The sequence below is a fragment of the Taurulus bubalis genome, assembly GCF_910589615.1.
Source record: "Taurulus bubalis genome assembly, chromosome: 8".
NCBI lineage: Eukaryota > Metazoa > Chordata > Actinopteri > Perciformes > Cottidae > Taurulus > Taurulus bubalis.
In genome coordinates this window covers 5,570,536-5,598,084 of record NC_136596.1, presented here as the reverse complement: position 1 = coordinate 5,598,084, position 27,549 = coordinate 5,570,536, and the positions used below count along the sequence as shown (strand labels likewise).

Here is a 27,549-nt window from a genome sequence, read left to right as displayed (position 1 = left end):
AGCACACACACACACACACACACACACACACACTCACTCTCACACACACACATACGTAGTAGTCTTCACACGAAGGTGGTGGAGGTGGTGTTTAGTCTGAAGTCTAACATTGGCCCCAGTTTAATAACGCATTCGTGGGGACGCGGTTCGGGTGCTCGCCCCGGTTCTGCTGCCTGACAGGCTAGCTTGCCTCCATCACTACAAGCTAAGTTAGCCGTAGCCACGACGTGAAACGTCCTCTCACCACTTCACTCGGTGGCCCCTCGCGCCGCACGGTGCGCGCATAACACCGCTATGCTGCACGGTCACGGGGAGCGCTGGCAGGTCCCGGGGCCGGAGAGACGCGGAGGCGGAGGAAACCCCTGCTGCTGCTTGAGCTAGCGTAGTGTTTACCCAAACAGTGGCAGCCCTGCTGCTGCTGCTGCTGCTGCTACTGCTGCTCGGCTCTGGAGGACAGCACTTCCGCACCGAGAGGGCAGCGGGAAGGAAGCCGACGAGGCCGATTCATAATTCGTCACGGGGACTGGACGAGCCTTTCCCACTGTGGGGCCTTGTGAGGAGAATGGAAGACATTATAAAACTCTTTTTTATACATTAAAAAATCTGAGGCCCTGTCTTTATAACTGGTTTTAATAAGTGTGTTATGGAAACGGATATTATAATAATGCGTAATTTCTACATCCAGCTACCGATGTCAAGGTTATTTTGGTGCTGGATTGACACTTAAATTCTTCTTTTCTATATATTTATTGTGTTTTCAACAGTTTATCGATAAACATGTGTGCATACTTACAAATATCCCGTATTATCATAATATAGCACATGTAATAAGTGCATGCACGCGTGTATATGAATGAATGAATATCTACTTTATTAATCCCAAAGGGGAAATTTGTTGTCGGAGTAGCAGCAATTTACAGACTAAAATCAACATATTAAAAACAACAACAGGGATGAGATATATATACAAAAATAAATAAAAAATAGCTGGGATGAAAGATATGTACAGCGCAGAAAGTATTATTCTATAGTATAGAAATTAAATTAAACTTAAACATTAGAGAAGTGCAAAAATGCAAAGTATGTATGTGTAGTGTAAATAAACAAACAATAGAGAAGTGCACAAATGCAAAGTATGTATGTGTGTGTATATGAAGTGTGTGAAGTTTAGTTAAACATAAACGTGTACAGTGATTAATCAATCTACAGAGGATACAAACTATATTACATGTATGAATGCATAACTAAGTAAAAAAATATTGCATACATGGTGAAATAATAGTACATTCCAGTAGACTTATTAACATGCTTGAATATTCAACACTTTGAATTGCTCTACAGTCATCTGCAACAGTTGCTTAAATGACCTCGAAGACTTTCTGCCTCGCAAACTGGAGAGTAGAGGCAGCTGTGCTCTATAATGGAAGACGCTGATGAAGAGTTGCATTACGGGAAAGGCAGAGGAGGTGTTTTGGGAGCTCGACCCATACTAGGGAATAAATATCAGGATATCTTCGCCTGCGCTGCTTTGATTTTTTTTCCAATGTGTCTATTGCGAGTTCCGCAACTTTATAACACACAATAACACCACTGGAGCATTCCTGTTTAATGCTTCTGTACTCAAACCGTTTGCATGGCATGCAAAACTTGCAGGAATTAATCTGCAAGTCGGTTTTCTTTACACAGTATGACAAATGTCAAATGTGCCCCGAGGAGCACGATTAGCTGGTGTTGTTGTTGCTACTGCATTTATTCTACATTATTAATTACGCTACTATTAGTATCAGGCTATTACTATTGTTAATTCATATGTACTTAGTCACTTTGCTATTCACTTGAAGTGACATTTACAGCTCTCCCTCTCCCTCTCTCTCTCTCTCTCTCTCTCTCTCTCACACACACACACACACACACACAGTTTATGGGCGTGTAACTTTTGCAGCCACCGCCAGCTCTTCGAGGCTTAACGGCAACTCCCAAAATAGCAATGCGATTTCGGGAAGCCTCGAGTAAAAAGGAAAAGCGGAAAAATGGCTGAAGCAGTTTCACCAATAACTCGACAAGTAACTAAAGAAAACCAGGAAATCGGGACCACGTCTGTCGAGTATCGCCTCGAAGACGTCGAGGACTGTTTGATTTACGACCAGCATGGAGTCCCTGTTCCGTTCAAGAAATTATATCAAGACAGGAAATCGGTCATAATTTTCGTGCGGGTAGGGGAAAAAATGCAAATAAACTTTGTTTGGCTTAACCTCGCATGGTGACTCATAGGCTAGACTGCCCGACCTGAACTCACGAGAGGTTCGAGTCAGGCAGATTGAGCCTCGTAAAGGCATCACTGTATAAATACACAACAGGTGAGTATCAGCTGGACAGATGCTCTGACCCTCCCTGCTAGGATGGCAATGAAGAGGGCATGTCCTTAGGTGAAGACAGAGGGCTTTGCTGGATGAGAGTTTTAAAAAAAAGAGTAACATCTCATTTTTCTACAACCCTTTTGACGAGTCCCTCTACATCCCCTGCAGAATTTCCTGTGCTACAGCTGTAAAGAATATGTGGAGGATCTGAGCAAAATACCCAGAGAAGCACTGGAGGTGAGTCCTGATGCACTGGCAGCAGCACGGTTGCACTATCATCAAACTGGGGATGATTGCTTAGGTGCATAATTATGAATTATTGCAGTTATTGATTCTGGAAACTCCTAAATGTGATGTGCAGGATGCTGACATTCGACTGGTTGTGATCGGTCAGTCTGATCATCGCCACATTGAGGTAATTCATCAATGGTCATACCCACCCTACCCCACCCCTATCCTGTACATCCTTCTGATTTGCTTTTCAATCTCTCCAGCCATTCTGCTCGCTGACGGGGTATCCCTATGAAATGTACGTGGATCCGCAGAGGTGTATTTATCAAAAGCTTGGGATGAAGAGAGAGGAGAAATATACAGACTCGGGTGAGCAATCACAGCACGAGGGCGTATGACCCCCAACATATTTTGACATGCATGGGGATACATTTAATGTGTGTGTGTGTGTGTGTGTGTGTGTGTGTGTGTGTGTGTGTGTGTGTGTGTGTGTGTGTGTGTGTGTGTGTTTTATCATAGCCCACCCGAGCCCCCATGTGAAGTCTGGTATCTTTATGGGACAACTGAAGAGTATATGGAGGGCCATGACTAGCCCTGCATTCGACTTCCAGGGGGACATGCATCAACAAGGTGGAGCCATCATTGCAGGACCAGGTAATCATTCCTCTCTCTCTCTCTCTCTCTCTCTCTCTCTCTATCTCCCATGCATTTTACTCTTTACATTCCCTAACTCTTGTCTTCTCTCTGCAGGCTCCCAAGTTAATTTCTCCCATTTCGACATGAACCGCCTGGACCACATGCCCATCGACTGGCTCCTGCAGCACGCCGGAGTTCAGCAGACTCTGGATTTCAATGATAAGCCAAAGATCATCCATGTGTAGCCAGCTGGGCGGAGCAACGATGCACAACAAGTGGCTTGTTCTGTGGACAAAAAGGAGTTTGGGCCAAATCAATATCCATAATAGATATTAGTGTTTCTGAGTCTGTTGTCTATCATGTCTGCTTGGTACCGGCCTTCTCAAAGATATTGGATAGGTCAGTCAGATTAGTTGACAAAATATATCTAAACTCATGGTCTCCTTACTGGCTTTATTTTATTTTTAATTTTTGGAAAAAGACATGTTCCGACAGTGAAAAGCATGAGATGGTGGGGGGGAAAACTTGTGAGTTACCCGTGATCATATACCTGGTGAGAAGGCATGAGTGATGAATGGTTGAGTGTGTGAAAGGGATATGAATGCATTACTTTTACACATTTCCATCATAGTTGTATTATATGTCTTAAGTTGTACAGTAAGATGGTTGCGTGGGTTCACTTCAAAACAATTGCCGCATTGATGTAAGTGATTGGCCTTATCACATATTTATATATATATTTACATTTTTTCGCACACTATTGTTCATGAGACTGCAGAAGTAAAGTTGAATTGCTACTTCTCTGCTGCATTTGTCTTATTTCATGCTCTACGCTGAAATGCGTGGCACTAGCACAGTCACATCCACACACACACACACACACACACACACAAAAATGGCACACGCCACAGGACTACATTGCCCACGTTAACAGCGGCTGCAAATCGACAGTGGGAGGGTGGGCGCTGGACTTCTAATCCTGATACGTCAACATGCAGTGGATTTCAGAGGGGAGAAACCTGCCCCTGCTCACAGACGTCATCAGCACCCAGAGAGGCTGGAGCAGACGACGAGTCCTCGGTTGACACACACACACTGGCTCTCTCCCACACACAGACACACAACAAGACCATGCCATATTAACGCAGCGCCAATACGGGGATACGCAGCCGCTCGGGAATGTCCACCGTGCGGACCTGAAGACAACATGAAGCGCAAGAGCGAGAGGAGACGAGCCGAGTCGAGGAAAAAGCGCTGCGCAGCTCACAGCAGCTCGGAGGCGGAGCCAAACTCCAATATTTACACTGAGATAACAGGTAGGGCTGCGGAGGCTCTGCGGGGTGAACCCTGCGAACTTTATTAAGCTCAGTCGGAGAATGGCGCGGAGATGCGACTTGGACAGGCTTGCGCATGCACAGCATTACGTTATAAATGAAAAGAAGAAGAAAGAAAAAAACAAACAGTTTTTTTTACCTAATATGGCGACACCCCATGTTTCTTTATAAGGAATGTATTTGGGTTGCCTCGTTTGGGCAGTATGTGCACAAAATACACAATCTGAGCAGTTCAGTTTTGCTTTGGTATGTATTTTAGAGCAAGAAATTACACCATAACTCCACTTTGTCTGCAGTATTTTATTGTTGCATAGACTGTGCATGGAGATGGAAGGGCGTATGCATGCCTTAAATGTCAGTCAGCCCACTGTCAGCGTCGTCCAACGCAGATTTTCATATATTTTGTGGCGTTTTGCTGGTTCTTGAACATCCTTTGCGCAGCTCAAATCTGAGAAAAGGGAGGTCCGTCGAAATGGACATCGCACATTTGATTGGCCGAGAGATCGCCCTAGCAACCGCTTGGGCAATGTTCCACGGGCCTATCGTGTGTCTTATGTGGAGAACTTTAAACTGGAGTGGGCGTGGCAGAGCGCGACCGACGGGCCGCTCCTCCAATCATGTAGCGTCCCGGACCAGTCATAGCCAATAGCGTCCCGCGGAACACCGTAGGGGAGGAGTCGGGCGGAGATTTTTCTATTTTTTTTGTAGAGTGCGCACTTGCACAAACTCTCCTTCCCTCTTCGCCTGGTAACTTTCCTGTCCCGGGGAGTTAAATCAGGGGTCTTTTAACGCTTATTTGTTTGTTTGTTTTAAACGTATCGCCTTATCATACTTTGTAAAAAAATTTTTTAAACGTCTTGCGCAATATCAGTGGAAGTTTTACACAGTATGCGCAAAGTCCTCGAGAAGAAAAAAAAAACAACGTCGTACGTTACTCTGCAAAACAGTCATGTTCAGAACCGTGAGCAAGATGACCGCGGACGACGTTTCGTCCAGATGTGTTGAGTTTGTTAAGGGTGAGTTGTTGCGAGAGAATACATGCGAGAAATAAAAACAACACAAAACAAAATGTTACGGGCGAAATTAAGATGACGCGCGACAGCGAGCTTTTCGGTTAACTGCCTCTTCATGCTGTGGCCCCTCCCTCCCTCCGTCCTGCAGATCAACTGTACTTCGTCGTACTGAAGCAGAAGATCAAGAGTACGGCCGAGCGACACTGTTTCTGTGTAGACGAGGAGCTGGCGTACGAGAAGTAAGTGTCCAGTCAGTCATCGCCTTTTTTTTGCACACGGCTCCTTGTTGCATTGTCCTTTTGTGCCCCCGCCCCACCCTCTCCCTTGACCTTTGACCCTTCGCTTTAAGAGCAACATTTAAATGCACCGCAAGGCGATTTTGGCTTTGATTGTAGAAGTTAATCATCACACGCAGGGTTGTTTTCTCTCTCAAATGTCACATCAGTAGTGGAAAACTGTAAGATCTAAGTATTGTTGTGCACTTATTTAAATTCAAGGGACCTTTTCAAAAATCCCACTAGATTAAAAGTATGTGTATTGTCATATGCACATATAACAGACAGTTACTCAGTACAATGAAAAGCTTATTTTGCTAGGTCCTCCTTACACACATAATTACAATAAACTGTGTGTGTGTGTGTGTGTGTGTGTGTGTGTGTGTGTGTGTGTGTGCGTGCGTGTGTGCGTGCGCAAAAAGTAAAGTTTAATAAAAGCATTTTTTTTCTCAGAGTTGTTAGATTAGAGGACACGGCTGACTTTTTTGGTTCTGTGCCAGCGGTAAAAAAACGACCTCTAGTCTTTGCATTTAAAAAAATGTTTTGTCCCTGTATGAATGACCCAGTCTAGCTTCAAATACTATATATAGCCTTTACTCTGTCGGGTCTTTTTACCATTTCAGTCCAAGGTAGCTGACTATATCTGGTAAATCTTCCCCCAAAGGCCGCAGCTGGCTGCATAAATAGCCTCTCTGACAAACTCTTCTTTTTCTTCTTCACTCTCTCATCTCAGCTTCTATGCCGACTTTGGTCCCCTTAACCTGGCCATGTTTTATCGCTTCTCCTGCAAGCTGACAAAGAAGCTCAAGGTAAAGTAACCTGCCGCTCACGATTGTCCTTCCTGCCAGAGAGAATGGGAGGCAAAACCTAGGCCAATCGATATCTATTTATACCTGCATTAGGTAGCATGCCAGCAACCTTTTTTTATTATAATTCGTAGCCCTGACATCCCCGGGTGAAGTCAACTTGTGTCTTTTTAAAAAATTTTTAATTATCAGTCAAAGGAAATGATCACGCTTCATGCTGTTGCTATGAATGTCTTTGCACAGTCCATCACGCTCTCGAGGAAGAAGATCATATTTTACACATGCGGCGACCAGAAGAAACAAGCCAATGCCGCCTACCTGATCGGCTCCTATGCGGTAAGCGGCACCCGAACACGCTGGTTGCATGTACTAGCTTGTGAAAAGTAATGGCAAGAGGCACCCGCTGATTGTACGCTTGTATTTAAAGGTGATGAATCTAAACATGACGCCAGAAGAGGCCCACAGTCTGCTGGTGTCGAGGACTTCAACGTATATTCCATTCAGGTAACAATTCACTATGACACATATTTCACATTTACCTTGGCTTCTTATCTCGAGCAGCGAAGAACGGCCATGTTAGATGCCAGCTTGTGTTCTTCCGAGATAAATGTATCGAGTTAAATAAAGACCTCGATGTATTTGATGTTTCAGAGATGCTTCATTCGGAACCTGCATGTACAATCTGAACATCCTCGATTGTCTTCACGGGGTCCACAAGGTATGTCAGTTTAAAGATTTATCGACGTCTCTCTCCCGCTGTGCCGTGCTCCCAATGAAGTGAACCCCCTGTCTCCGTCCACCAGGCTCTGCAGTACGGCTGGCTCGACTTCTCCAACTTCGATGTGGAGGAATACGAGCACTACGAGCGAGCAGAAAACGGAGACTTGAACTGGATCATTCCGGGAAAGTTCCTGGCGTTCAGCGGGCCTCATCCAAAGAGCAAAATAGAGAATGGTGCGTGGAAGTTCGGTTTTCTAAAGTAGCTTTTAGTGCTTTTTTTTATTATTATCAAAACATTTTTAATCGCCTTTTTTTTCCCCTCCCCACCTCAGGGTACCCGTTGCACGCTCCCGAGGCCTACATCCCGTACTTCAGGAATCACAACATCACCACCGTCATCCGACTCAACAAGAAGATGTACGACGCCCGGCGTTTCACGGAATCCGGCTTCGAGCACCACGACCTGTTCTTTGTGGACGGGAGTACGCCGACCGACGCCATCGTCAGGAAGTTCCTCAACATCTGCGAGAATGCCGAAGGAGCCATTGCGGTCCACTGCAAAGGTCTGATTTCTAACCCACGGTTAGCTGTTGATGGGTCAACGCTTCTACTCTGGTCTGATGCCTTTAAAACCTTTGTTCTTTTTTCTTTCAGCCGGTCTGGGGAGGACTGGCACTCTGATTGGTTGTTATATGATGAAACATTACTGCCTGAGTGCCGCCGAGGCCATAGCCTGGATACGGATCTGCAGGCCGGGGTCCATCATTGGGCCTCAGCAGAATTTCGTTGAAGAGTGGGTGTTGATTTTTTTACATGAAAAAATGTGTTTGGCCTTTTGAATATTAAATATCCATGACTGAATAAGCGGCAAAATTAAAGTTCAGCACACACCATCCGACGGTATTATTTATCGAGACTTGATTGACAGTCAAACGGCCAACGCCGCAACTGTTGCCACTTTTCAACACAAATGTTGTGCAGGGAAGTATGTGGGAGAAACGCTTTGTCAACCGAGGTGACCACGCCCTCTTCAAACCTGTGCTAATGTCCTGAGGGAATCTGAACTACAATGGCAGCAGCGGTTTGGCAAGAAAAGTGTGTGTTTTTACATTTTGTTGACCTGTTTCTACACCAGTAAGCAGAACAGCCTGTGGGCAGAGGGAGATGTGTTCCGGGAGAAGACGCTGAATGAGCGCGAGAACGGCAAGGTGGCCGTCACCCGGATCCTGTCCGGCGTGGATGACATCACCATCAACGGGAGCAACAAAAACCGCGTGTCCAACAAAGAGGAAATGGAACAGGTGAGTTTTTTTGAGACTGGCGCAACTGCCGCGCTTTTCAAGGCGTGTGCCGACTCAACAAGGACTCGCCGCTTTTGATCCATTCACGGGCGTCTCTTTGTTTTCCAGTATAACGACGACGAGGAGAGAAATGGCCTCACGCAGGGCGATAAACTGAGAGCCCTGAAGAGCAAGAGGCAGGCCAGATCGTCCTCGGGTTCACTATCGTAAGTAGCCAGACGGCCTTGCAAGTCTCATCACGCCGACGCGATGCAGTCATGTCGAATGAGCGACGCCTCCTCCTCTTCGTCAGTCTCTCGGGATCATTACGCCGTGTTTCAAATCATAAGTAGCTTATGATTTGAAACCGTAGGATTTAAAGACAAGGGAGTTTTTGTTTTTGTCAGTGTTTCTTTTCCGGGTGGTCAGCTTTTAGGCATGGCCAGTCCGTAGGGGCTGCTCTCCCGGATTCTCTCCCCCCTCCCTTCAGCATGGCAAATTCCATTTTACCTGTAAGTTAAGGAACCAGGCAGTATCTGTGTAATATTTAAATAACTCTGTCTTTGTGCCCCCCCCGGTTCCTTTTGAATAAATACCATCACATGCAGATCAAGTGTAATATAACTCGTTGGGGGAGGTAGTGGGACAAATGTTAAAGTCAAAGTTGTTTTGGAGGACTGGATTGGAGTTGTCTGATGCGCAATCTTCCAGGATTTTTTGCTCCGGATTTAGAAAGGCACAAAAGGTGTGGAAGTTAAATATATAATCCGCGGGTTCGTTTTTCTGTAGGATTGGACAGAATCTTTAATAAGGGAAAATAAATATAAAGGCCAAAGCAATGTGCTAGTTGCTATTTCATATTTACTGGCCAATAAAATACATTGAGACATGGTCATTTTATTTTGACCACTGTAACATGTGACTAGCCATCTCTCTGGAAGCATTGTGGCCCAACAGGAGCTGATGGTAAACCCCGCCCCCAGTCTGAACAGGAAGAACCCTGATAAGTTTATTTTTGTGCTCCCCTGTTGTTCCCGATCTAAATCCAGTCCACATCGATTGTGCCCTTGTAAATGGAGCCGCGGAAGGTTGTCCGTCAGCGCGGCCGAGGTCGGCCCGAACCGGCCTCCCGCCAATGTACCCATGTGGCTTTGGCTTTTGTTGTCCCATGTCAGGCAGGTGGTAGTGTTCTGCTGCAGCCTCATGGGCGCGGTGTGGCCGATGTGTTGCCTGCCGTTCAAAAGATAGCCGACAGGGCCAGAGTGAGGGAGAGGGAGAGAGAATGAGTGGAGAGAGGAAAATCAGAGAGACAGGATGTGAGGTTCTGTATGATGGAGGTAAGTACACGTCACTTCCTTTTTTTTTCATTTTTTTTTTTTTTCAAACTGCCAACTTCTTCCTGTAGAAATGGTTGCTGTGCCAGTGAATGGTATGGCTGGCTTTTTGAAGTTGTTGTTTTTTGTTCTTTCCTTTCTGTCTTTCTTTGGATGGCGATATGGTTTGACGCGGACGTGCACCGAGTGGACGCATCGCATTGGCACGCCCCGCATTCATCTTCCTCTCTCTGAGCTGATCTGCTTCGATATCCCGGATATCCTCCGAGTTACAGTAAAGCTCCATAGTTGAGCCTGCTGTACTTGTTAACAACGGCGCCAATTATTCAACTCATCACAGTTTTTTACGTAAGATCTGGATCAGTTGAATGAACCGCGTTAGTGCTCTGCTTGCACTACTATAGCTTGGCACGTCCCAGGAAGAGAAGAGTCCGTCAGGGGAAACTTGGCCCTCGTTCTAATCTGTTAACTTCCTCATTGTTTGGTTTAAAAACTTGCCGGCTCAACCGTTGAAGCTGTAGGTGTTTTGGGGGGAAACGACCAGTAGTACTTTGGTGTTTTTAATTAGCGGCTTTTAACTGGGGATTGCAAACTGCTCCTGGTCCTCAATCTAATACAAAGGATTATACGAAACATATCCGTGAGCTTCAGTGGAGGTAGTGGGGGGGGGGGGGAAACGGGGTTTACCCGTTCTCCGGAGAGAGTTGAGGCAGAAGGGGAGGTTTTGGTTTAGGGCCATGGATCCCTGAGAAGAAGTCCACCATCTGGCTCCACTGTCAAAGTTGCATGTTGACGTCCATTGGCGATTTTAGAACGACGATTTTAATGAAACTGTTCTCCTCTGCCCCCGTTCCCATGCATGGCAAAAGGCACAAAGCCCCTTGGACATGCACGCATGGACATGCCTCTGTGTTGGATCTCTGTTTGTGTCTAACATGCAATTTAATGTCGGGCCAGGTTCATTGTCAATTGCCTGTTGTTGTGTTTTTCCATCGCTTCCATGACTGGATCAGTGTGCGCATACCATCCTGAGCTTTGTGCGCTCTCCGCCGGCTTCTTTTCATGCGGTCCGCTTTTGTGGAGCAAAAATCGATAATCGTGAAGATGTTCCCATTTTTAGACGTGTTCCTTTCGAACAAAGTATTGGAGCTTGACCGATGTGTACTGGCAGGCTGGCACACATCCCTATTTGCGCATCACAGATATAGCTATCGGGAGTATATTTGGCAAAGAATTGCTGTTTTTTTTTTATATGCTGCAGATTTGAACTTTTTAGGTTTTGAGAGATTATATAACTTTCTTTATTTTTTACCCTTTTTTTTTTGGAGGGGATAGCAAGAATAACTATTTATTGTGAGTTAGATTTCAGAGACGTTTACTAGGAACATTGTAATGGTATCTTTTAGTTTCTACCCTACGTGCTATATATTTGTCATATCTTTTAAACAACTAAATTACCACCATTGTTCCGAAACGTTGATGTTTTGTGTTTTAAAAACTAAATATCACTCACTATTATTAGCTCCTCTCAAATATCGAGATCAAAATAACCCACAGCGGTCGAGTTCGACGCATAAATGAAAGCTCTATGAAGGGTGTTTCATCTGATCCAGTCCCGGTGGGAAAGCAGAACATCAGAGGCTTTGACTCCTGCCCAGACGTCTCTTGTCTCTCCTTCCTTTTTTTTCCCCCCCTCTTCTTTTTTGTTATTTTTTTGTTTCGTTTGCTCTTGTCGTTGGATTTGTCCTCCTTTCAGATGGCTGGTAGCCATGCTGCTCTCCTCCCTGTGTAGCCTTGCCCTGTGGTGGATTGTGTATGGCTTCCCTTCTTCCATCCTGCATTTCTGTATAGACGGGTTAGGATTTCAATGAGCTCTGCCGCCCGTCAGACCCCCAAAAACCTGTCCTGCCCCCGTTTCTGGAGCTCTAACTGAGAATGCTGTAAGTGAGCCCCCCAGTCTTTCTTTTTTTCTGTTTGTTAAAATTCCCAACCCAAATCAGAAATTTGTTCCAAATCATGCTCTTGTTCTTCTTTAGTCCTTCTGCAAGCACAGTAAAGTTTAAGCTGATGAGCAGAGCCCGTTAAAAACTTCAAAGGCTCCTGTCTCGTCTTTGTCACCATTTTCTGTCCATAGTGATTTTACTTTTTTTGTCCTACTGTTTCCATCGTCCTGTCATTTTTTGTAAACATCATGCTTCGCTGGTTATTGTGTTGACTAGACTGTTAAAAATAAAATGCCGTCAGACGTTTTAAGCTCTTTAGTTGAGAATGATCACTGTGAAAAAAGGAAAACCCACTTCCTCTAAAGTGGTTTAGTGCCCCCCTCTGGCTCCTTCTGGTATTACGTGGCTTTACTAATCCTACCTGGCTGTTGAAGCTGCAGTATTGATCTAACAGCATTAAGTTTATTAAGGCCGTCTTTTACCCCTGTGCCTCCACTTTGCCCTGTTTCCCTTTTTAGTTCTCTGAGATCTCAGTCGATCAACTTTTCTGTGTTTTTGTTTTTCGCAGACAAGAAGAGAATAAGATTAACACCAGGTCGTCGACACAGTCCCTCAGGTAAAGTCTGCAGCGCTACGCGGCTACGCTCTGACGCGCGGCGCGGCTCGGGGCTAACTCTGTGACGCTTTGTCTCCTCTGCAGCCGCGTCGTATTGCAGGCCAGCGTCAACCCCTCGGCTCTGTCGGACCAATCGGACAGCAGGAAGAGGACCCGAACCTCGCTGCCGGCCAACGGAGTGGAAGGAAGGTCAGTGGCCGCGTGGGACGTCCGGAGCGCTTTTTTACTTCACGGTAGAGAAAATGTATGATCAGGGAGAGCAGCACCAGAAATGCAACCGTGACTTGGAGCAGCTGCCCTTTCTGTTCAAGCAAATAAAGTAACGTGTTTAAATTAAGCATTTACATGACGATAAAGTAAGATCTGATTCACTTAGATTTATTAGAAAATGTCACAATTTAAAACTGGGTGAGAACAGAACTGTGGGCGTTAAGTCGACGTCCACTTGTTGGATTCATCCTGGACATTTCAGCCGTCTCCCACGGTCTTGCTCGGTTGTCATAGAGATGTCTTGAGATGTGGTCATGTGACTTGATGGCAAGCGGTCACATATATAGGAGCGTGTTTGTAACCATACTGTGAGATGCGGCTGAAGACCTGGAAAAAAGTGAAGCTGAGTACAGATGATTTTGCCAAATTAACAGATTGGTATACCGATCAATGTGGACTTTGAATATTGCATATTTCCCATTGATTTCCTGCATACAGGCCCGTGCTGCTTTAATAAGTGAAATCCTGCTCTTAATGTGTTTTTAAAGAAGCAACCAAGAGGCTATAGCCACTCGCAGGTCCTTCTGGAGTAAGATTAACGGCTTCCCTTCTCTCTGCCAGCTCCCTGTGCCACACCAGACTGGTCAGGTCCCTAGGCAACTTGCATGTAGTGGCTGGCGACAGGGACCCAATGAGTTGGGAGCCATGTGGCGGCCATAGAGAGACGGCCAGCGCCACAGCCAACGCAGGCCCTCTGATCAACTTAAACATGGCGCAGGTCCACCTGCAGGCAAGAATCCCCTCAAACCCACGAACCCGTCGTCGGGGCTCGCTTTTCCACGAAGACGCGTCATCTGTGCTGTCCAAAACAGAGAGAGTCCTATTTCCATTTGGTTTCTCGCCAGTTTGGGCAGATGATGGAATGGCGTCATTAGTGTCCTGTTTAAAAATCCACACTCTCCCTCCTTTCTCTTTCTCCTCTTAATGCTCCTAATCACTCAATGTTCCTGGGCTGGGGGACGCATCGACAAGGATTAAATGTTTTTTAAACGACATCCAACTGCGGTTCATCCACGTGTCAATCGAGTTGTTTTACTCGGTTAGAAATTAGCGGGATTCAATGTCGATCTCACTTTGAACCATTTTGATCCGACAGCTGTCTCACGAGTCTGGAGGACGGGGTCTTTGTGGCATTTGGATGAGGGGAATTAGTTTGCCATCATAAATCCTAAAATAACACAAACCGATGATATGTTTGTCAAACGTAACGCAGTAAAAACAGTTTTAATTGAAACGTTAGATAGTATTTTGCTGGAAATTGGCAATAATTATAAAAAACAGTTCTTTAGTTGAAGCTTTATTCTTGCCATGGCTACATGATTATCATCAGACATAGTTCATTACAATTATAGTTAACTGAAGTGGTTGTCGGTAATCTTAAAATGGTGCAACCCTGCCCCGGTTCTTCTCTCCTCAGCTGCTGTACTAACATTATATATCATATATAGCTAGTCTGACATTGTGCAGAAATACCTGTTAGTCAATCTGACCCAGCTCATGTAGCGCTCTCAGGTTTCCAAATAAAGCTTCTCTTGCATGTTCTGAGAGCAGCAGGAGGTTTCCTACTACGACGGCTTAGCTTCTCTGGACTCTGCTCCCTGTGTTTCCTGCCTCTGGCCTGTTCACTCCCACTCTGCAGCCGATCCGTAACGGTTCTTGTTTCTCTTTCCCTCTTTTTCCTTTACACGCTACAGACGCACTGTCTCCAGAGGACGGAAAGCTCGCAGCTCTTTGCAATCAAATCGATTTTCTAAGCTATGGTATCTATCTGCTCTCCGTTTTCTGTCACATTTACTCCATTTTTTTTTTTTAAATGTCTGATTCACGAGCAACCACATTGAATGAAACAATGACAGATTGAATAGTGGAATGTATATCTAGACGCTGACTTGTTTTCTTTCCCCCTCCATAGCCACTCCATACCCACAGCTAGAGCTCCTCTACTTCGGTGAGACCGTCGATCTGGAAATCCCGAGGATCTTTACATGGAATCCAACTTCTTTACAGCCGTACTACTCTTTTTACATTTTTATGTTGGAACAAACTTTAACCAACTTGATGTGACGCGTAAATCATTATAGATTTGTTCGATTACAAGTATATTTTAACGGTGAGGCACTTTTGGTTTTTATACTTTTAACAAAGAATCATGAACAATAGGGATAGTTTTAATCATTGCCTGGTTGTTCTTACTTATTGAAGCATGCAGTAGCAAATATCAGACCGGCATGTGAAGCCGAGATATCCTCAGACATGAGCACTGTGCAGCACATATTCTGGGGTCGTGAAATGAGGGGGAAACGGTTGTAGGTGATTTGGCCAGGCGGTTTGCTTCTTGATGGAGTTGAAAAATCCAGTCCGTCACAAAACAATGCAGTACTGTGCTCATGTTGCTGTCATTATCTGGCTTGCCATCACTTGTGAAGCTTTTCAGCTACTGTATTCCAAGACTGTAAATATGTCAACATTTGATATACTCAGTTTGTATTTTTTAACTATTTTGTACTTGTTTGAATCATGCTATGAAGTGTGTCAAAGGTCCTATTGGGGCTCTGTCTAACTCGTGTTCATAATCCATTGAAGACATTTGCTTAAAGCACATAGAATCTGACTTTTTACATAATGTACTCCAAGTAGGTCTCTGGCTGTTGGTCCTTGTACCATGCAATAAATGCATTCAAATTTAGAGTTGACAGTTTTGTTTTTACTGATCACACATGAGCATGTGAAGAAGTTCTTTAAACTGCCATTTGTTTTCATATCAGGTCTCTTAAAACATTGCCTAATTCAAAAGAAAACCCATGTCCATATACCCAACTTCTCAGATTCTGTTCAAATAGTGCCACAATAAAAAAGCTCAACGATAAACTTGCAAAAGCATTTATTCTCCAGGAGTCAAGTGCAACCTGTATACCCCACCAGAGCTAAACGAGCAGAGAGTTCAGTTATCTTCCTGCAGATAGTGCTGGGAAGTCTTCTGGGTCATCTGGGTTTGGAGCCAAATCATCTTCCTGATGGGCGAACACATGTTAATAAATAGTTGTGTAAATGTTTAGTTATTTAATGGATATACTCTAGTTAAAACAATACAATATCAGTGAGCCAAAAATGGGGCATATACCCTCTCCAGTATGGGTCTGGCTCTCTCTGGGCGGTTAGCCGGGCCACCTCTTGCTCCCCTTCCCCGACCCCCACGACTGGGACGTCCAAGGCTCCCGAAGTTGATGTCCAGAAGGGAGGTGATGTCATTCACAGACCTGCGGAGGAAGTGGCCCTCATCCTCCACTTCTTCAATGATCCCCTCCTTCACAGTCTGAATAATACAAACTTTTATAGGTACACAAAGAAGCTTTACATTGGGGACAAGAGAAAAAAAATGGAAAGACAAAAAAACAAACTGAACATTTTTGGTAACAAAAGAAAACTGGAGAAGTCTGAAGATTAGAGGTAGACGCTAAATATAGTCCAACACAGCTTCTGTCTCCCGTGTAGCGTCCACACAGACCGCTGCAGTCATCCATTACGTTTGCCTTTCATAATGACCAGAATGTTTCATCATGAACCTTGATGTTTATTTTAGACCGAATGGGTTTAAGAAGCGGTGCTTATTTGTAAATAATACTGCAGTGATTTACAGCTCCAAAAATAATACAGTTCTGTGAACAAATTCAAAGTTAAATCAATGAACTTTTTCTTTTTATGTCTGACATGTTCTTCAGATACAAATATTGAAACTGTAGTAATGTGGCTGGTGATGTCAACATACTTTAAAATGATAATTTGCCCAGAGCAATTCCAGAGTATTTAGTTTGAGTAAAGTGGGTGGACACAAGACTCGCTTCTCAAACACTGGGCAGAGCGCCATCTAGTGGGCTGGGAGCTACTTGAAATTGTCTTTAGATAACAGGCCCATCCATAAACAGGTGAGACCTCAGACCCTCCAGCCTTTGCCTGGTTTACAGTCACGGTCTGTATGTTAGTCAAACGTCACAGCCAGATGAGGCTTGACAATAATGTGTCAGTATTCTACATGGTGGCTCCACTTTCAGAGCGTTGTTGTTTTCTTCTGAACAGATTCAATGAAGTGCTTCACATTCTCACCTCCACGTGCTTTGACTTGTGGATGACCTTGGCTTTGGAGGGAATCTGGTTCCCAGATTTGCGGATATTAAACTCTGCCTTAGGACGACTCGTCTCCTGCAGGGCCTTCCACTCGTCCAGGGTCATTTCCATGGCAACCTGGACCAGCACTTCCCCATGCTCTTCTTCCATTGCTCTATCATAATTGGGGATATGACTATGTCCGTCAGTTCACTTTGTCACATTTTAAGATGTAAATATAGTTCGACACAACCTAAATGAGTTTAAGAAATCCTTGCAAAAAGAGAAAAATACAATTTTGACATTGTTGCAAACTTATAACCAACAATGTATCCACACAAATATTATGACAGCCATACGTCTATTAAAGAATCAAAGAGATCTTAGTCGACTGAAGACCAAAACAACCGGTTAGTAGCCTCATCGAGGAAGAGGGGGCTGCCCCAACTGTGATTAAACTGTTATTGAACCAGGTGATGTCCTTTTAAAGAAGGATGCCTCACCGATTCGGATTCTCTTCCACCGCACGGGTTTGGGGCTCCTCAGATTTGACGGGAGTATTGGAGATCACCTCCATTGACTCATTTCTGAGAGAGAAAAAACAAAAAGCCCAAACACTTCTGTACTGTGCAAAGAACTGAAAGTAGTTATTTTACATGCGGTTAATGAAACTTACCTTGTAGATTCCTCAACACTGCCCCAGTTCCAGGGTCCTCTGCCTCCTCTCTTCTCCTCAGGAGAAATTCCTCTGCAATACATGTTACAAAGAATTGTTAATAAACCATTAAGAGAGAAATAAAGACTTTAAAATGGGCTTACGTTCCGCTTTGACGATCATATCCTCTCTTGCCCCTGAGGTCGAAGTTGTCAGAGTTCCTTGAGTATCCTCCTCCTCCACCTCTTCCGCCTCTCCCACCTGTGTTCCCATCTCCGCCCCTGAAGTCTGCATTATAGGAAGGCCTGAGGAGCAATACAAAAATAAACTCAGTGTATTCCTGTGACAGCTCCTGCATTTCAAAGTATTGTTCTCGACAGTCACTTTTTCTTCTTCTCATTTTGAAAAAAAAAATAAAAAATTAGGTGACAATGACAGGAGAATGGTGAATTATAAAATGTCAGCTAACGGTACCATTCACAAGTTAAGATAATCCTTTATTCGTCCCGCAGTCGGGAAATTTAAAGGATCAAAAACCAGACAAAGCAAGGCTGTAACGGCAAAACCCCTTACTGTATTGAATAAAAAAAAAAAGGTGCGTTTCATTACCAATTAAATTTATTTTGTCCAAAGTCACAAATACCTCAGAGGGCTTCACAATCTGTACACATACGACATCCCTGTTCCGGGACCTCACATCGGATCAGGAAAAACTTCCACAGGGAAAAAAGGGCGGAAACCTTCTGGAGAGCAACAGAGGAGGATCCCTCTCCCCGAATGGACAGAAGCAATAGATGGCATGTGACCAAAATGAATAATGTAACAGAGTTACAGCACATTCAATGAATACGACAGAAATGATTCATATAATGAGAAGTAGGCATGGACCACGATCCAGATAACCACGATCCATGTCAACAGAAGGAGGTAGCGAGGACAACTTCTCGTTTTGTTTAAGTGGAAGAATGTTTCACTTCTTACAAAAGTTGCAGCCTTACTTCTTTAATTACATTACAATGTGTGCCCAACTGTATGAAACTCTAGATTTGTGGTTGCGCAAGAATACAATTTTAAATGGGACATAAATTGGTCTCACATGTATTGCAGTGGTGGTGCTGTACAGACAGAATATGTGCAGAGAAACCAATATGGAGAGTTAAGTTGTAGCCTCAATTTGTAGGAGAACACATACTCTTGTGGATACTCCTCTTGGGCCCAATGCTCCCCAAAGGCAGCTCTCTTTGTGGCCCTGTAGGCCTCCTCTCTCCCATCTGCCCTCTCATTCACTGGTCCAGGAAGCACCTGCTGCTGCTGACGGACTAAGGAAACAAAGTGAGGTCGTGAGATATTCAGTGGTGTTGTCTCACTGCATTTCTTTGTTTGCAAATTATATGCAAATATTAAATAATCAAACACTTTGTCAGGCGAAATCAAGCATCAGTGCCCTTGTTCAAACCAATAATCTATAAATGCTCACATATTAGTTTATAATAACATTTTAAAAAGTATTGCTTTAAATTTTCCGGGTATCATTTAGTCGTTATTCCCAATTATAAAAACATTTCTCAATCCCAATTTATTTGATAGGGACGGATTCATAAACTGAAGACAGCTTTTCGATGCAAGTAACCTTCCTTCAACAAAAAAGGAAAGAATGAGTCTGAAAACATCAAAACAAATGCAAAACAAAAAAGGGGTAAAAAAGGAATAACCTTTTTAAACACTTTGTTTTACTGAATCATAGGAATAAAGCAATGCATTTAAATGCAGTTCTTAATGTGCATTACAATTAGGATAAAGTAATTTAGCTTCAGATAACAAATGGGAACCCTGAAAGCATGAACATGTGCTCAGCAGCCTCACTGATTTTGCACCAGCAGCAGCTGAAAACGCCTCAGCAAAGGCTATCCAATGCAGAAATACTCTCAGCTGGTAGACTAGTGTTGGATGTTGTGCCTGAACTATAATGTGGCCTAGCAGTGAGCTGACCTGGAGCCGGTTCTTGAACTTCTGGCCCAACGGGAAGGCGTCTTTCCTTCTGTGATTCCTTCTGACCAGATTTCTTCTGCTTGCCTTTCTTCTCCCCGTCTTGCTTCTTTTTCTTTTTCTCATTCTCCATTTGCACTTTGCTGATCAGGTCGAAAGGGTCCGCCTCGTCATCCAGGAGATCCCCGTACCTGTTCGCCACAGCGCACCCGTAAGCGTCCGGGAGCATTTTTTAGCCTGTGTTTGAAGAGGGGGGGGGGGCACAGTTCAAAAGGCGGATTCACATCCTAAACATCGCACATCTCACACATAACATTTACTAAACAGCGACGACAAGACTGAAGAAACGACCGTTTTCGCGTCCAGCTACACCTGAACAGAGCTGCGGATGGTGACTTTCTGCCTCGGTGAACATCCAAACCAACAACCAGAGCAGTTTGTCGACACTTTTAATTGTTTACACCTGTGAGGACAAGCCAGACCACGCCCCCTGTGCTCATCAATTGGCCTCACTAATCAATATTCATTAACTTGGCTCAAGTCCTCATCCAACAATGGCGGATCTATTCTCTGCTTAATCAGACCCTGCTGCTCGGATTGGCACAGGCAGTGAAGTCAAAGGGGGTATTTTATTTATCAACGATGAATACAAAATAACTGTCGATTGATAAAGATGAACATTTTTAAGTTTATATCTTATCTAACTACATGAAAAACACCAGCCAATTGTAGTCTAACGTGTCAGAAGATATTTATACAACATTTAGCATAGTTTCCTTTAAAAAGCTAACATAGTTTCACGTTTACTCTTAACTAAATAATACATGACACCAGTTAGCTATTGTAATAAAAATACTATGTGTTACCGTCGAGTAATGTTTCCAAAAAGTTCGTAAAGTAGTGTGAGAATAAATATGTGCACACATATATGACCCACAGGTAAACTGTAATGTTAGCTAACTTAGCTCTGAATATTTAATAATTAGCGTTAACGGTTCACGTTAGTGAGATCATTAAAACGATCTAGCTAGTATTTTACTATGACAACAATAGTTGATATCTATTTAACCCAAACGTCGTTTTAGCACATAGTTAACGATAGCTTAAGTTAAATTGATTGGTAGCTAAGCTTAGCTAACGTTGTAGTTAACAGCTCGCTAGCTAGCTAGCTTAGTTATGTGCGCGAGCTACTTTTGTTACTATTGTAGCTGAGCTGAGTATTAACGCTAGCTTCCCGTTAGCGTCGGCTCTGTCTAAGATAGCTATATAAAAGATAAACGTGTCGATTCAATTCAGTGTCGTTAATTCTCCGTGTTATTATTTAATATTGTCCGAGTTGGTCTATTCCCTGACGGGCATGTTTCCGGTACCTGTCGGTGACAGCAGCTGATCCTCCAGTAGCTGGTGGTGTGATGACTTGAAGCTACACCTGACCTACTTCAGGTGGGCCAGTGTAAGCTAACTTGCTCAGGTCAAACTACGTTTTCTATCAAATCCACAAGAATAAAAACCTAAAACTGACTATTTACTCTTATTTTATTTTTTCCCAGTATGACATTACATTACTAGAGTTTCCTCGAGAAATGACCCACATTGTAAAGTGGGTCTAATTTAATTTAACCTCGTAGTTTTTATAGACTTTATAATAAATCACCTTTGGAGAGATCCTCCCTCCACTGAATCAATATTGTAAGATAATAAAAGCCCATACACAATATAATAGCTTACAACATCAATAACCCTAGCACCGCTTTTGTCGTTTAGTTAGTTAATTTAATACCTATATACCTTAATTATATTTCACTATATACTTCTATTTCATTGTATATACTTTGCATTTTCTTTACTATTTAATTTTCTTAAATGTAATATCTTCTGCTCTGCTATTTTATTGTACTGTATATATTGAGTATTTTTTTTTAATATATTTACTCTGTAATTTTGCTTGCTGCTTCTACAAACAAATGTCCCTCTGGGGATGAATACGATATCATTAGATAGATGACTATCTGCTATTTATAAAATAACCTTATGAATGTATGCATACTCTATCATGTAGTGTAGCAATACAATTAGATCAAACTTATGAACCTGAGTCATATGACATATTTGACATCATGAAACTTAGCCTCTAGTGGTCATAGAGGAAAGTACAGATCTATAGTATCAACCGGTGTCAAGCATGATCTCACTGTACAGGGGGGTTGAGCTGCTCAATTTAAATATATAATTGAATACTACAAAGAGTGTAGAGCATGGGCTCTAAGAGGTGAGGTATTACAGGCGTTCAACTGCTTGGACAGATCATCAATATACAGATTAAAAAGAACTGGGGACAAAATCCCCCCTTTTCTGACACCATTGTTAACTCAAAATGGGGCCGAGACACTTATGCCCCATTTTACCTGCATAGCCTGGTGGGTGAACCAGAATTCTCTAAATGTATTTGGGGACTTCTCTTTGACTCAATTTAACCAACAATTTTCTATGATTAACACGATGATCAAAAGCTTTGGAAGCATCAGAAAAACACATGAGGACGGATGAGTTTTGACCTCTATATTTGTTGACAATTTCCTTTAAGGCATAAAAACACACAAGTCAGTACCATGTTTGGTTTTAAAACCCACCTGGTTATCTGTGGAGTTAATAAACTCACATGATCTATCTGGCAGGATTCTTTGGGACTTTTGACAGTATGCTGGCCAAGGCAATGACCCTGTAATTATCTAAGCGACATACTTTTCCAGCTCTGCCCTTAATGACTGGCACTAACAGAACAGACAGTATTTAATCTGGCAATAAGCCACGACTCAAGAAGCCAGTAAAACAAGTGGCAAGGAGAAGAGCTAACCTCGGACAAGCATATTTAATGTGTTCAGCAGTAATATGGTCTAAAACCACTTGCTTTGCCATCCGACAGCTTGTTAGGTTGATTATATTCAAAGTGATTTCCACTTGCTCCAAAGAAATAGGGGGTACTACTACTGAGACCATAAAATAAAATGTACAGACCCGTTATAAAAAAAACCTGTGAGGAACAAAATAACCCTGCTATTTCATAATCTTCACATGCGGCAGCAGCCTATAGCCGAGCCTATAGACCTCGGTCACAGCTATGACAAACCCCAGGTGGTTACAGCAGGCCGGTGGAGTGCGTGGTCTAGCCTGGGAGACAGCAGCAACAGGGAGTTCGCTGATCCAGTGAGGCGTTGGGGCAGTCACCTGGGATCAACCCCACGGCAGCGGAGAGGACGAGGCAAGGGTGTGAGTCGTTTGTTTCTATGCCACTTTGGATTTAATCCATTTAATTTAAAACGCACACCATGGATGTGCAATTTCCCCACTGCAGGACTAACAAAGGATGATCTTATCTTATCTTTTAACAAGCCCTTCTTCTCTTGACTCAGGGCAGACTGGTACTATCACTCACTATAGTCTATATATGACATGGGCATTACAAGAAAGTACAGACCAGGCCTTGCTGGTTGCAGTAGATAGCTTATATCTGCACCATTGACACATTTAGTTTAAACTGTTAGCCCGCTTCCTCACATCCTTTTGTTAAAGTAGTTTAATTTAAAAATAAATAATGTTTTAAACCAAAATTCTGCCCAGATCTTACACATTGCACGTTTAAAGACATTATACAGCGCAGTAGGATATATTTGGATTGCCTTTTTTAAGATAACAAAGAAGAGACACAAAGAGGCTGACAGCAATGGCACAGGCACACAAAGCCAAAAAGAAAGGCGTCTTTTTGCAGCACAGTGAATGAGTGGAACAGCTCACAGGACACTAGGACTTCATTTCAGTTACGGCCTATGAGCACGAGTCTTTACCTCTACATTAAAATGACTGTACTCTATTTCACTGAGCATTTTTCATACCTGATATTTTTTGTCTTGTATGTAACTTGCTTGCTGCTGCCACAAACAAATCTATCTATCTATCTATCTATCTATCTATCTATCTATCTATCTATCTATCTATCTATCTATCTATCTGTCTGTCTGTCTGTCTGTCTGTCTGTCTGTCTGTCTGTCTGTCTGTCTAAATGTTGCCATCATTAATTCAAGTCTATAATTTACATTTAATAAGCACATTTTGTGGGCAGATAGACTTGTGAAAAACATGTTGGTACATCATGGAAGAGAGAAGAGTTAGGGTTAAAATTGAAATGGTCTCCTAAAATTAAACAGTAACACATTTTCAGTAACTGTTAGTTTCTATTTCATTTTTGTCACACACAGTACACCCTTTGTTCAAGTATTTCCGCCCTAAAATGATTACGTAATTTTGGCGCCTCTGGGCCACCGTTTTCTTTCCCTTTAAATGTACCAGAAATGTAATAACATAAACAGACTCCTCAGCGCGGGAAAGAGCCATCTGCTCCTCGGCGACGTAAAATTAGCCGCCCTTCACTCTCATTGGCTCCGTCGCGGCCGACCGCGAGCTCTGCTCGTCCTTATTGGCTAATCTTCATGTCCGCGTGCAAGAGCGCGCGTCGAATGTTCAAATCTCATTGGATAAAAACGCCTCGATCAATCCCCGCCCTCTGTCCTGCCCATTGGCCCGCGGGCCTGCGAGTTTGATCCGTGTGGCTGTTGCCATTGGTCGCTTCTGGCACGTGGGATCGAATCCCGGAACACGATTGGTCAGTCAACTGCTCAGGCGCGATTCTGCAACGCGGGACAACGCTCCTGTGGGCGCACTGCACACAGGTCAGTTCAGACGACCTGCTGCGACAAGAAGGAAACGTATCCTCATCTTAATCAAACTGTATCTTTTAGCGGATACTTTGTAGTGAACGACGAGCCGAGCCTTTTTGGAAATGAAGGACGTATTCACTCCAGACTGAAAAGGCGATCTATTTATGACTTTGACTCATTCATTTTTGACCCAATAATCCAGTCGTTTGATTACTTTTACAGTTTTTTTTCTTGCCTTTTGCCGGAGTTTTGACATCCACACGATGGCGGACAACAAGCACCCGCACGTTATTTTCTGCAACGACTCGCCCAAACGGGTCCTGGTGTCCGTGATTAAGACCACGCCGATCAAACCGAGGAAAGCGGAGGCTCTGACGCCGACGAGTCCCGGCTTCAGCGACTTCATGGTCTACCCGTGGAAGTGGGGGGAGAACGCCCACAACGTGACTCTGAGCCCGGGCTCGCTGAGCGGGGCTTCGTCGCCGACCGGGACCCAGACGGCCCGGGAGGCGGACGCGGACGCGGACCCTTCATCGGACCAGAGCAGGGTAAGTTCAGGTTGTTGTAACTAAAAACGTGTTAGTGTGACAGACGCTGTTACGCAGACAAAAAGTGTAGTTTTCGGTTATTACTAACACTGAAACACAGCGACTGCACGTGAAAGGCCTATAAGAAGAATAACTACTTATAATGACAGCACGCTTTGAGAAGAAAAGAGCGCATGCAGGATGTTATTGACCTAAAAACACACACAAACCTTTCCAAACGGAGTCGTTATAGAAGAGCAGTACAGTTCAGATGTTATTAACTGCTTATATCTACTTAAACGATGTGGCCGGGGTCGGGAGTCATTTAAAAAAAATGCCCGCGCAATAGGGTGTGACATGGTGGATTTTAAACCCCAGTTACTTCCTGGTTCTGGAGCAGCTGCTCTGTGCAGCGCTCATACATGACGTTTCGTCGCGCGCCAAAAATGGAACCGGATGTGAATGAATTAGAATGGACAAAACGCGCGTCCTGCTCCATGTGTAGCACGTGAGCTCAGCCAAGAAAGTTATGAATGACACGATGCAAAAAAAAAAACCCGCTGCTTAAACGTTACTGATTTTTTTATTTAAATGTCTTTATTAGAACAAATGCAGATGTACATGTGTCAAGTATTGTGAGCACCATGTGCCAGTTTTTAAAGTATGCCCATGTAAATGTAGTAAATCATAGAAGTGTGAGAATATTTGATGCTCAATCTGCCCACGGGGGATGAGTGCTTTTGTGTGACACCCCATGTTAAAGTCCGGTGTGTTCCCTTCCCCTTCAGGACAGCATCCGCAGAGGGCGCCCACGGGCCGACACCGTCCGGGAGCTCATAAACGAGGGGGAGACTTCGTCCAGCCGCATTCGCTGCAACATCTGCAACCGAGTATTTCCCCGGGAGAAGTCGCTTCAGGCTCACAAGAGGACACACACAGGTGAGACGGACGGGAGGGGCACAGAGTAACCGGGCGCTGCTGTGTGAAAGTAGTGCACCGTATGTGTGTATTATATTAGAGGTACTGTGTCACAACTATGACTATACTGAACAGTATCTCCCCCTCACACACACACCAGGAGAGAGGCCCTACCTGTGTGACTACCCGAACTGTGGGAAGGCGTTTGTCCAGAGCGGTCAGCTGAAGACGCACCAGCGGCTGCACACTGGGGAAAAGCCCTTCGTCTGCTCGGAGAAAGGTACTAAGCTGCATGCTAGTGACGTTATAAGATAAGATAAGTTAAAGGTTAAAGATTATCCTTTATTAGTCCCACAGTGGGGACATTGCAGGATTACAGCAGCAAGAGATACTAGTCAAATTAAAAAACAAGTCATAAAAAGAGTAAAAAATAATCCACAATAACACTATTTTATATATATATACACAGACAGAATAAACATGTATTTAAAATGTCTTTACAGTGCACCACATGGGAGCTTTCACTTTGAGGCACTTTTCAGGTGCTTTCCTGAAAAGTTCTTAAAACAGCTGAGGTGTAGCTCAGCTGTTTTAAGAGTTTAATTGGAAAGTACCTGATAAACGCGGCTGTGTTTTGACTGTTCTATAAAAAAAAAAATCACAGAATACCATGGCCTTTAATGGCTTACTGCATTTATTCATACCTCTCTCTTTCTTTCTTTCTCTCTCTCTGCAGGATGTGGCAATCGGTTCACACACGCCAACCGTCACTGTCCCAAGCATCCCTTCTCCCGCCTGAAGAGGGAGGAACCGAAGGAGGGCCAGGGGTCGGCTCAGTCGGTGGACAACAAGGCCGTGGCCGAGTGGCTTGCAAAGTAAGTGGACACGCGGGGCGGAGAACCGAGCGCAGACGATCTGTTCCGTGAAGCCTGAATCGCAGAACCGGCGTCATGTGCATTCAATAGCATTTATTTCTCTGTGCCTTGCAGGTACTGGCAGACTCGCGAGCAACGGGCACCCACGCCCACGCCCACGCCCACCACCACCACCACCACCAAGGGGAAGCCGCAGGGCAAGGCGCGAGCCGAGGACCAGGAGCAGCAGGACCCCATGGAGTTCCTCCAGTCCGACGAGGAGAACGGGAAGGCCGAGGAAAAGGCCGAGGAGGAGAAGTGCAGCCAGGGAGGATCCGCGAAGCGCCGCCTCCAGGAGCAGCGGGAGCGTCTCCACGGTGCTCTCGCGCTCATTGAGCTGGCAAACAACCTGTCTCCCTGAACGCCCCCCATTCCCCGTCCCTCATATCTCCATTCCCAACCCCGCCTTCCTGCAGTACGTGCTGTAGCTAGAAAGTGTTCATCAATGCAGATCAATGGCTAGTTTAGTTTATTCCATCAAGTGACATCAGACTTTTGAGAGCGAGCTGAATTGGCCTGAGATCAGTGTTATGCACTCCCTCCCCCCGCAGCACCAGGAAGGCACAAGCTAAAGCACCTTATTCAGCTTCCATTTTATCCTTTTTTTTTTTTTTTTAGGCTGCTATAATTGTAGATTTGACTATATGAAGAATGTCTTTCTTTTTCTCCTGCCTTCTAAAGGCAAAGAAAGAGTACCTATTCTGTTTTTAATTTGTCGTGTTTGCACTTTGATGGGTAACGAGTTTTCTTTGAGTGTATTTGAGAGTGTAACAAGAGTGTGTATGACTGATGTGTATATATGGATTAAGCTCCGACGGAGAGAACGATACAGGGTGGTCAAACATAGGAAATGTTGAGTTGCATTTCAACTATCTAGATGGCCTATCATCATGCTCCCAGGTTTCATCTCCAGCGTTGTAA

The 27,549-nt window shown here is 44.1% G+C and overlaps 4 protein-coding genes across 7 annotated transcripts; 3 read left to right on the top strand and 1 right to left on the bottom strand.

The window, feature by feature from the left end:
• Window positions 1-1,947: 1,947 nt before the first annotated feature.
• Window positions 1,948-3,995, top strand: prxl2c (peroxiredoxin like 2C). The gene is made up of 6 exons (XM_079222675.1): window positions 1,948-2,213; window positions 2,526-2,594; window positions 2,719-2,772; window positions 2,852-2,957; window positions 3,108-3,242; window positions 3,339-3,995. The coding sequence occupies exons 1-6, from the start codon at window positions 2,031-2,033 to the stop codon at window positions 3,467-3,469; spliced, it is 678 nt and encodes a 225-aa protein (XP_079078801.1). The 5' UTR covers window positions 1,948-2,030; the 3' UTR covers window positions 3,470-3,995.
• A 390-nt stretch (window positions 3,996-4,385) lies between these two features.
• On the top strand, window positions 4,386-15,501 carry cdc14b (cell division cycle 14B; the record flags this gene model as incomplete). Of its 4 annotated transcripts, none has more annotated exons than XM_079222174.1 (15): window positions 4,386-4,540; window positions 5,720-5,810; window positions 6,580-6,655; window positions 6,896-6,988; window positions 7,080-7,156; window positions 7,304-7,370; window positions 7,456-7,606; window positions 7,705-7,935; window positions 8,027-8,165; window positions 8,508-8,673; window positions 8,782-8,879; window positions 12,498-12,545; window positions 12,630-12,734; window positions 14,510-14,575; window positions 14,728-15,501. In XM_079222174.1, the coding sequence occupies 15 exons, from the start codon at window positions 4,432-4,434 to the stop codon at window positions 14,765-14,767; spliced, it is 1,557 nt and encodes a 518-aa protein (XP_079078300.1). In that variant the 3' UTR covers window positions 14,768-15,501. The 4 variants fall into 4 exon arrangements, with proteins under 4 accessions (XP_079078300.1, XP_079078298.1, XP_079078301.1 ...); XM_079222172.1 differs by lacking the exon at window positions 14,510-14,575 and adding an exon at window positions 13,377-13,545; XM_079222173.1 differs by lacking the exons at window positions 4,386-4,540; window positions 14,510-14,575 and adding exons at window positions 5,529-5,574; window positions 13,377-13,545.
• Window positions 15,502-15,760: 259 nt separating this feature from the next.
• On the bottom strand, window positions 15,761-19,786 carry LOC306740191 (intracellular hyaluronan-binding protein 4-like; the record flags this gene model as incomplete). The annotated part of the gene is made up of 8 exons (XM_079222296.1): window positions 15,761-15,826; window positions 15,937-16,128; window positions 16,917-17,091; window positions 17,420-17,503; window positions 17,593-17,664; window positions 17,736-17,876; window positions 18,764-18,890; window positions 19,561-19,786. The coding sequence occupies 8 exons, from the start codon at window positions 19,784-19,786 to the stop codon at window positions 15,761-15,763; spliced, it is 1,083 nt and encodes a 360-aa protein (XP_079078422.1).
• Window positions 19,787-24,532: 4,746 nt separating this feature from the next.
• On the top strand, window positions 24,533-26,989 carry znf367 (zinc finger protein 367; the record flags this gene model as incomplete). The annotated part of the gene is made up of 5 exons (XM_079223021.1): window positions 24,533-24,817; window positions 25,585-25,735; window positions 25,875-25,994; window positions 26,451-26,589; window positions 26,704-26,989. 5 exons carry the CDS (start codon window positions 24,533-24,535, stop codon window positions 26,987-26,989), a joined length of 981 nt encoding a protein of 326 aa, XP_079079147.1.
• Between the last annotated feature and the right edge of the window lie 560 nt (window positions 26,990-27,549).

Coding starts and splice junctions, on each gene's coding strand:
- prxl2c (XM_079222675.1), top strand. CDS start 2,031: ATGGCTGAAGCAGTTTCACCAATAACTCGACAAGTAACTAAAGAAAAC. Junction 2,214..2,525: donor CGGTCATAATTTTCGTGCGG/GTAGGGGAAAAA, acceptor CATCCCCTGCAG/AATTTCCTGTGCTACAGCTG. Junction 2,773..2,851: donor CTGATCATCGCCACATTGAG/GTAATTCATCAA, acceptor CAATCTCTCCAG/CCATTCTGCTCGCTGACGGG.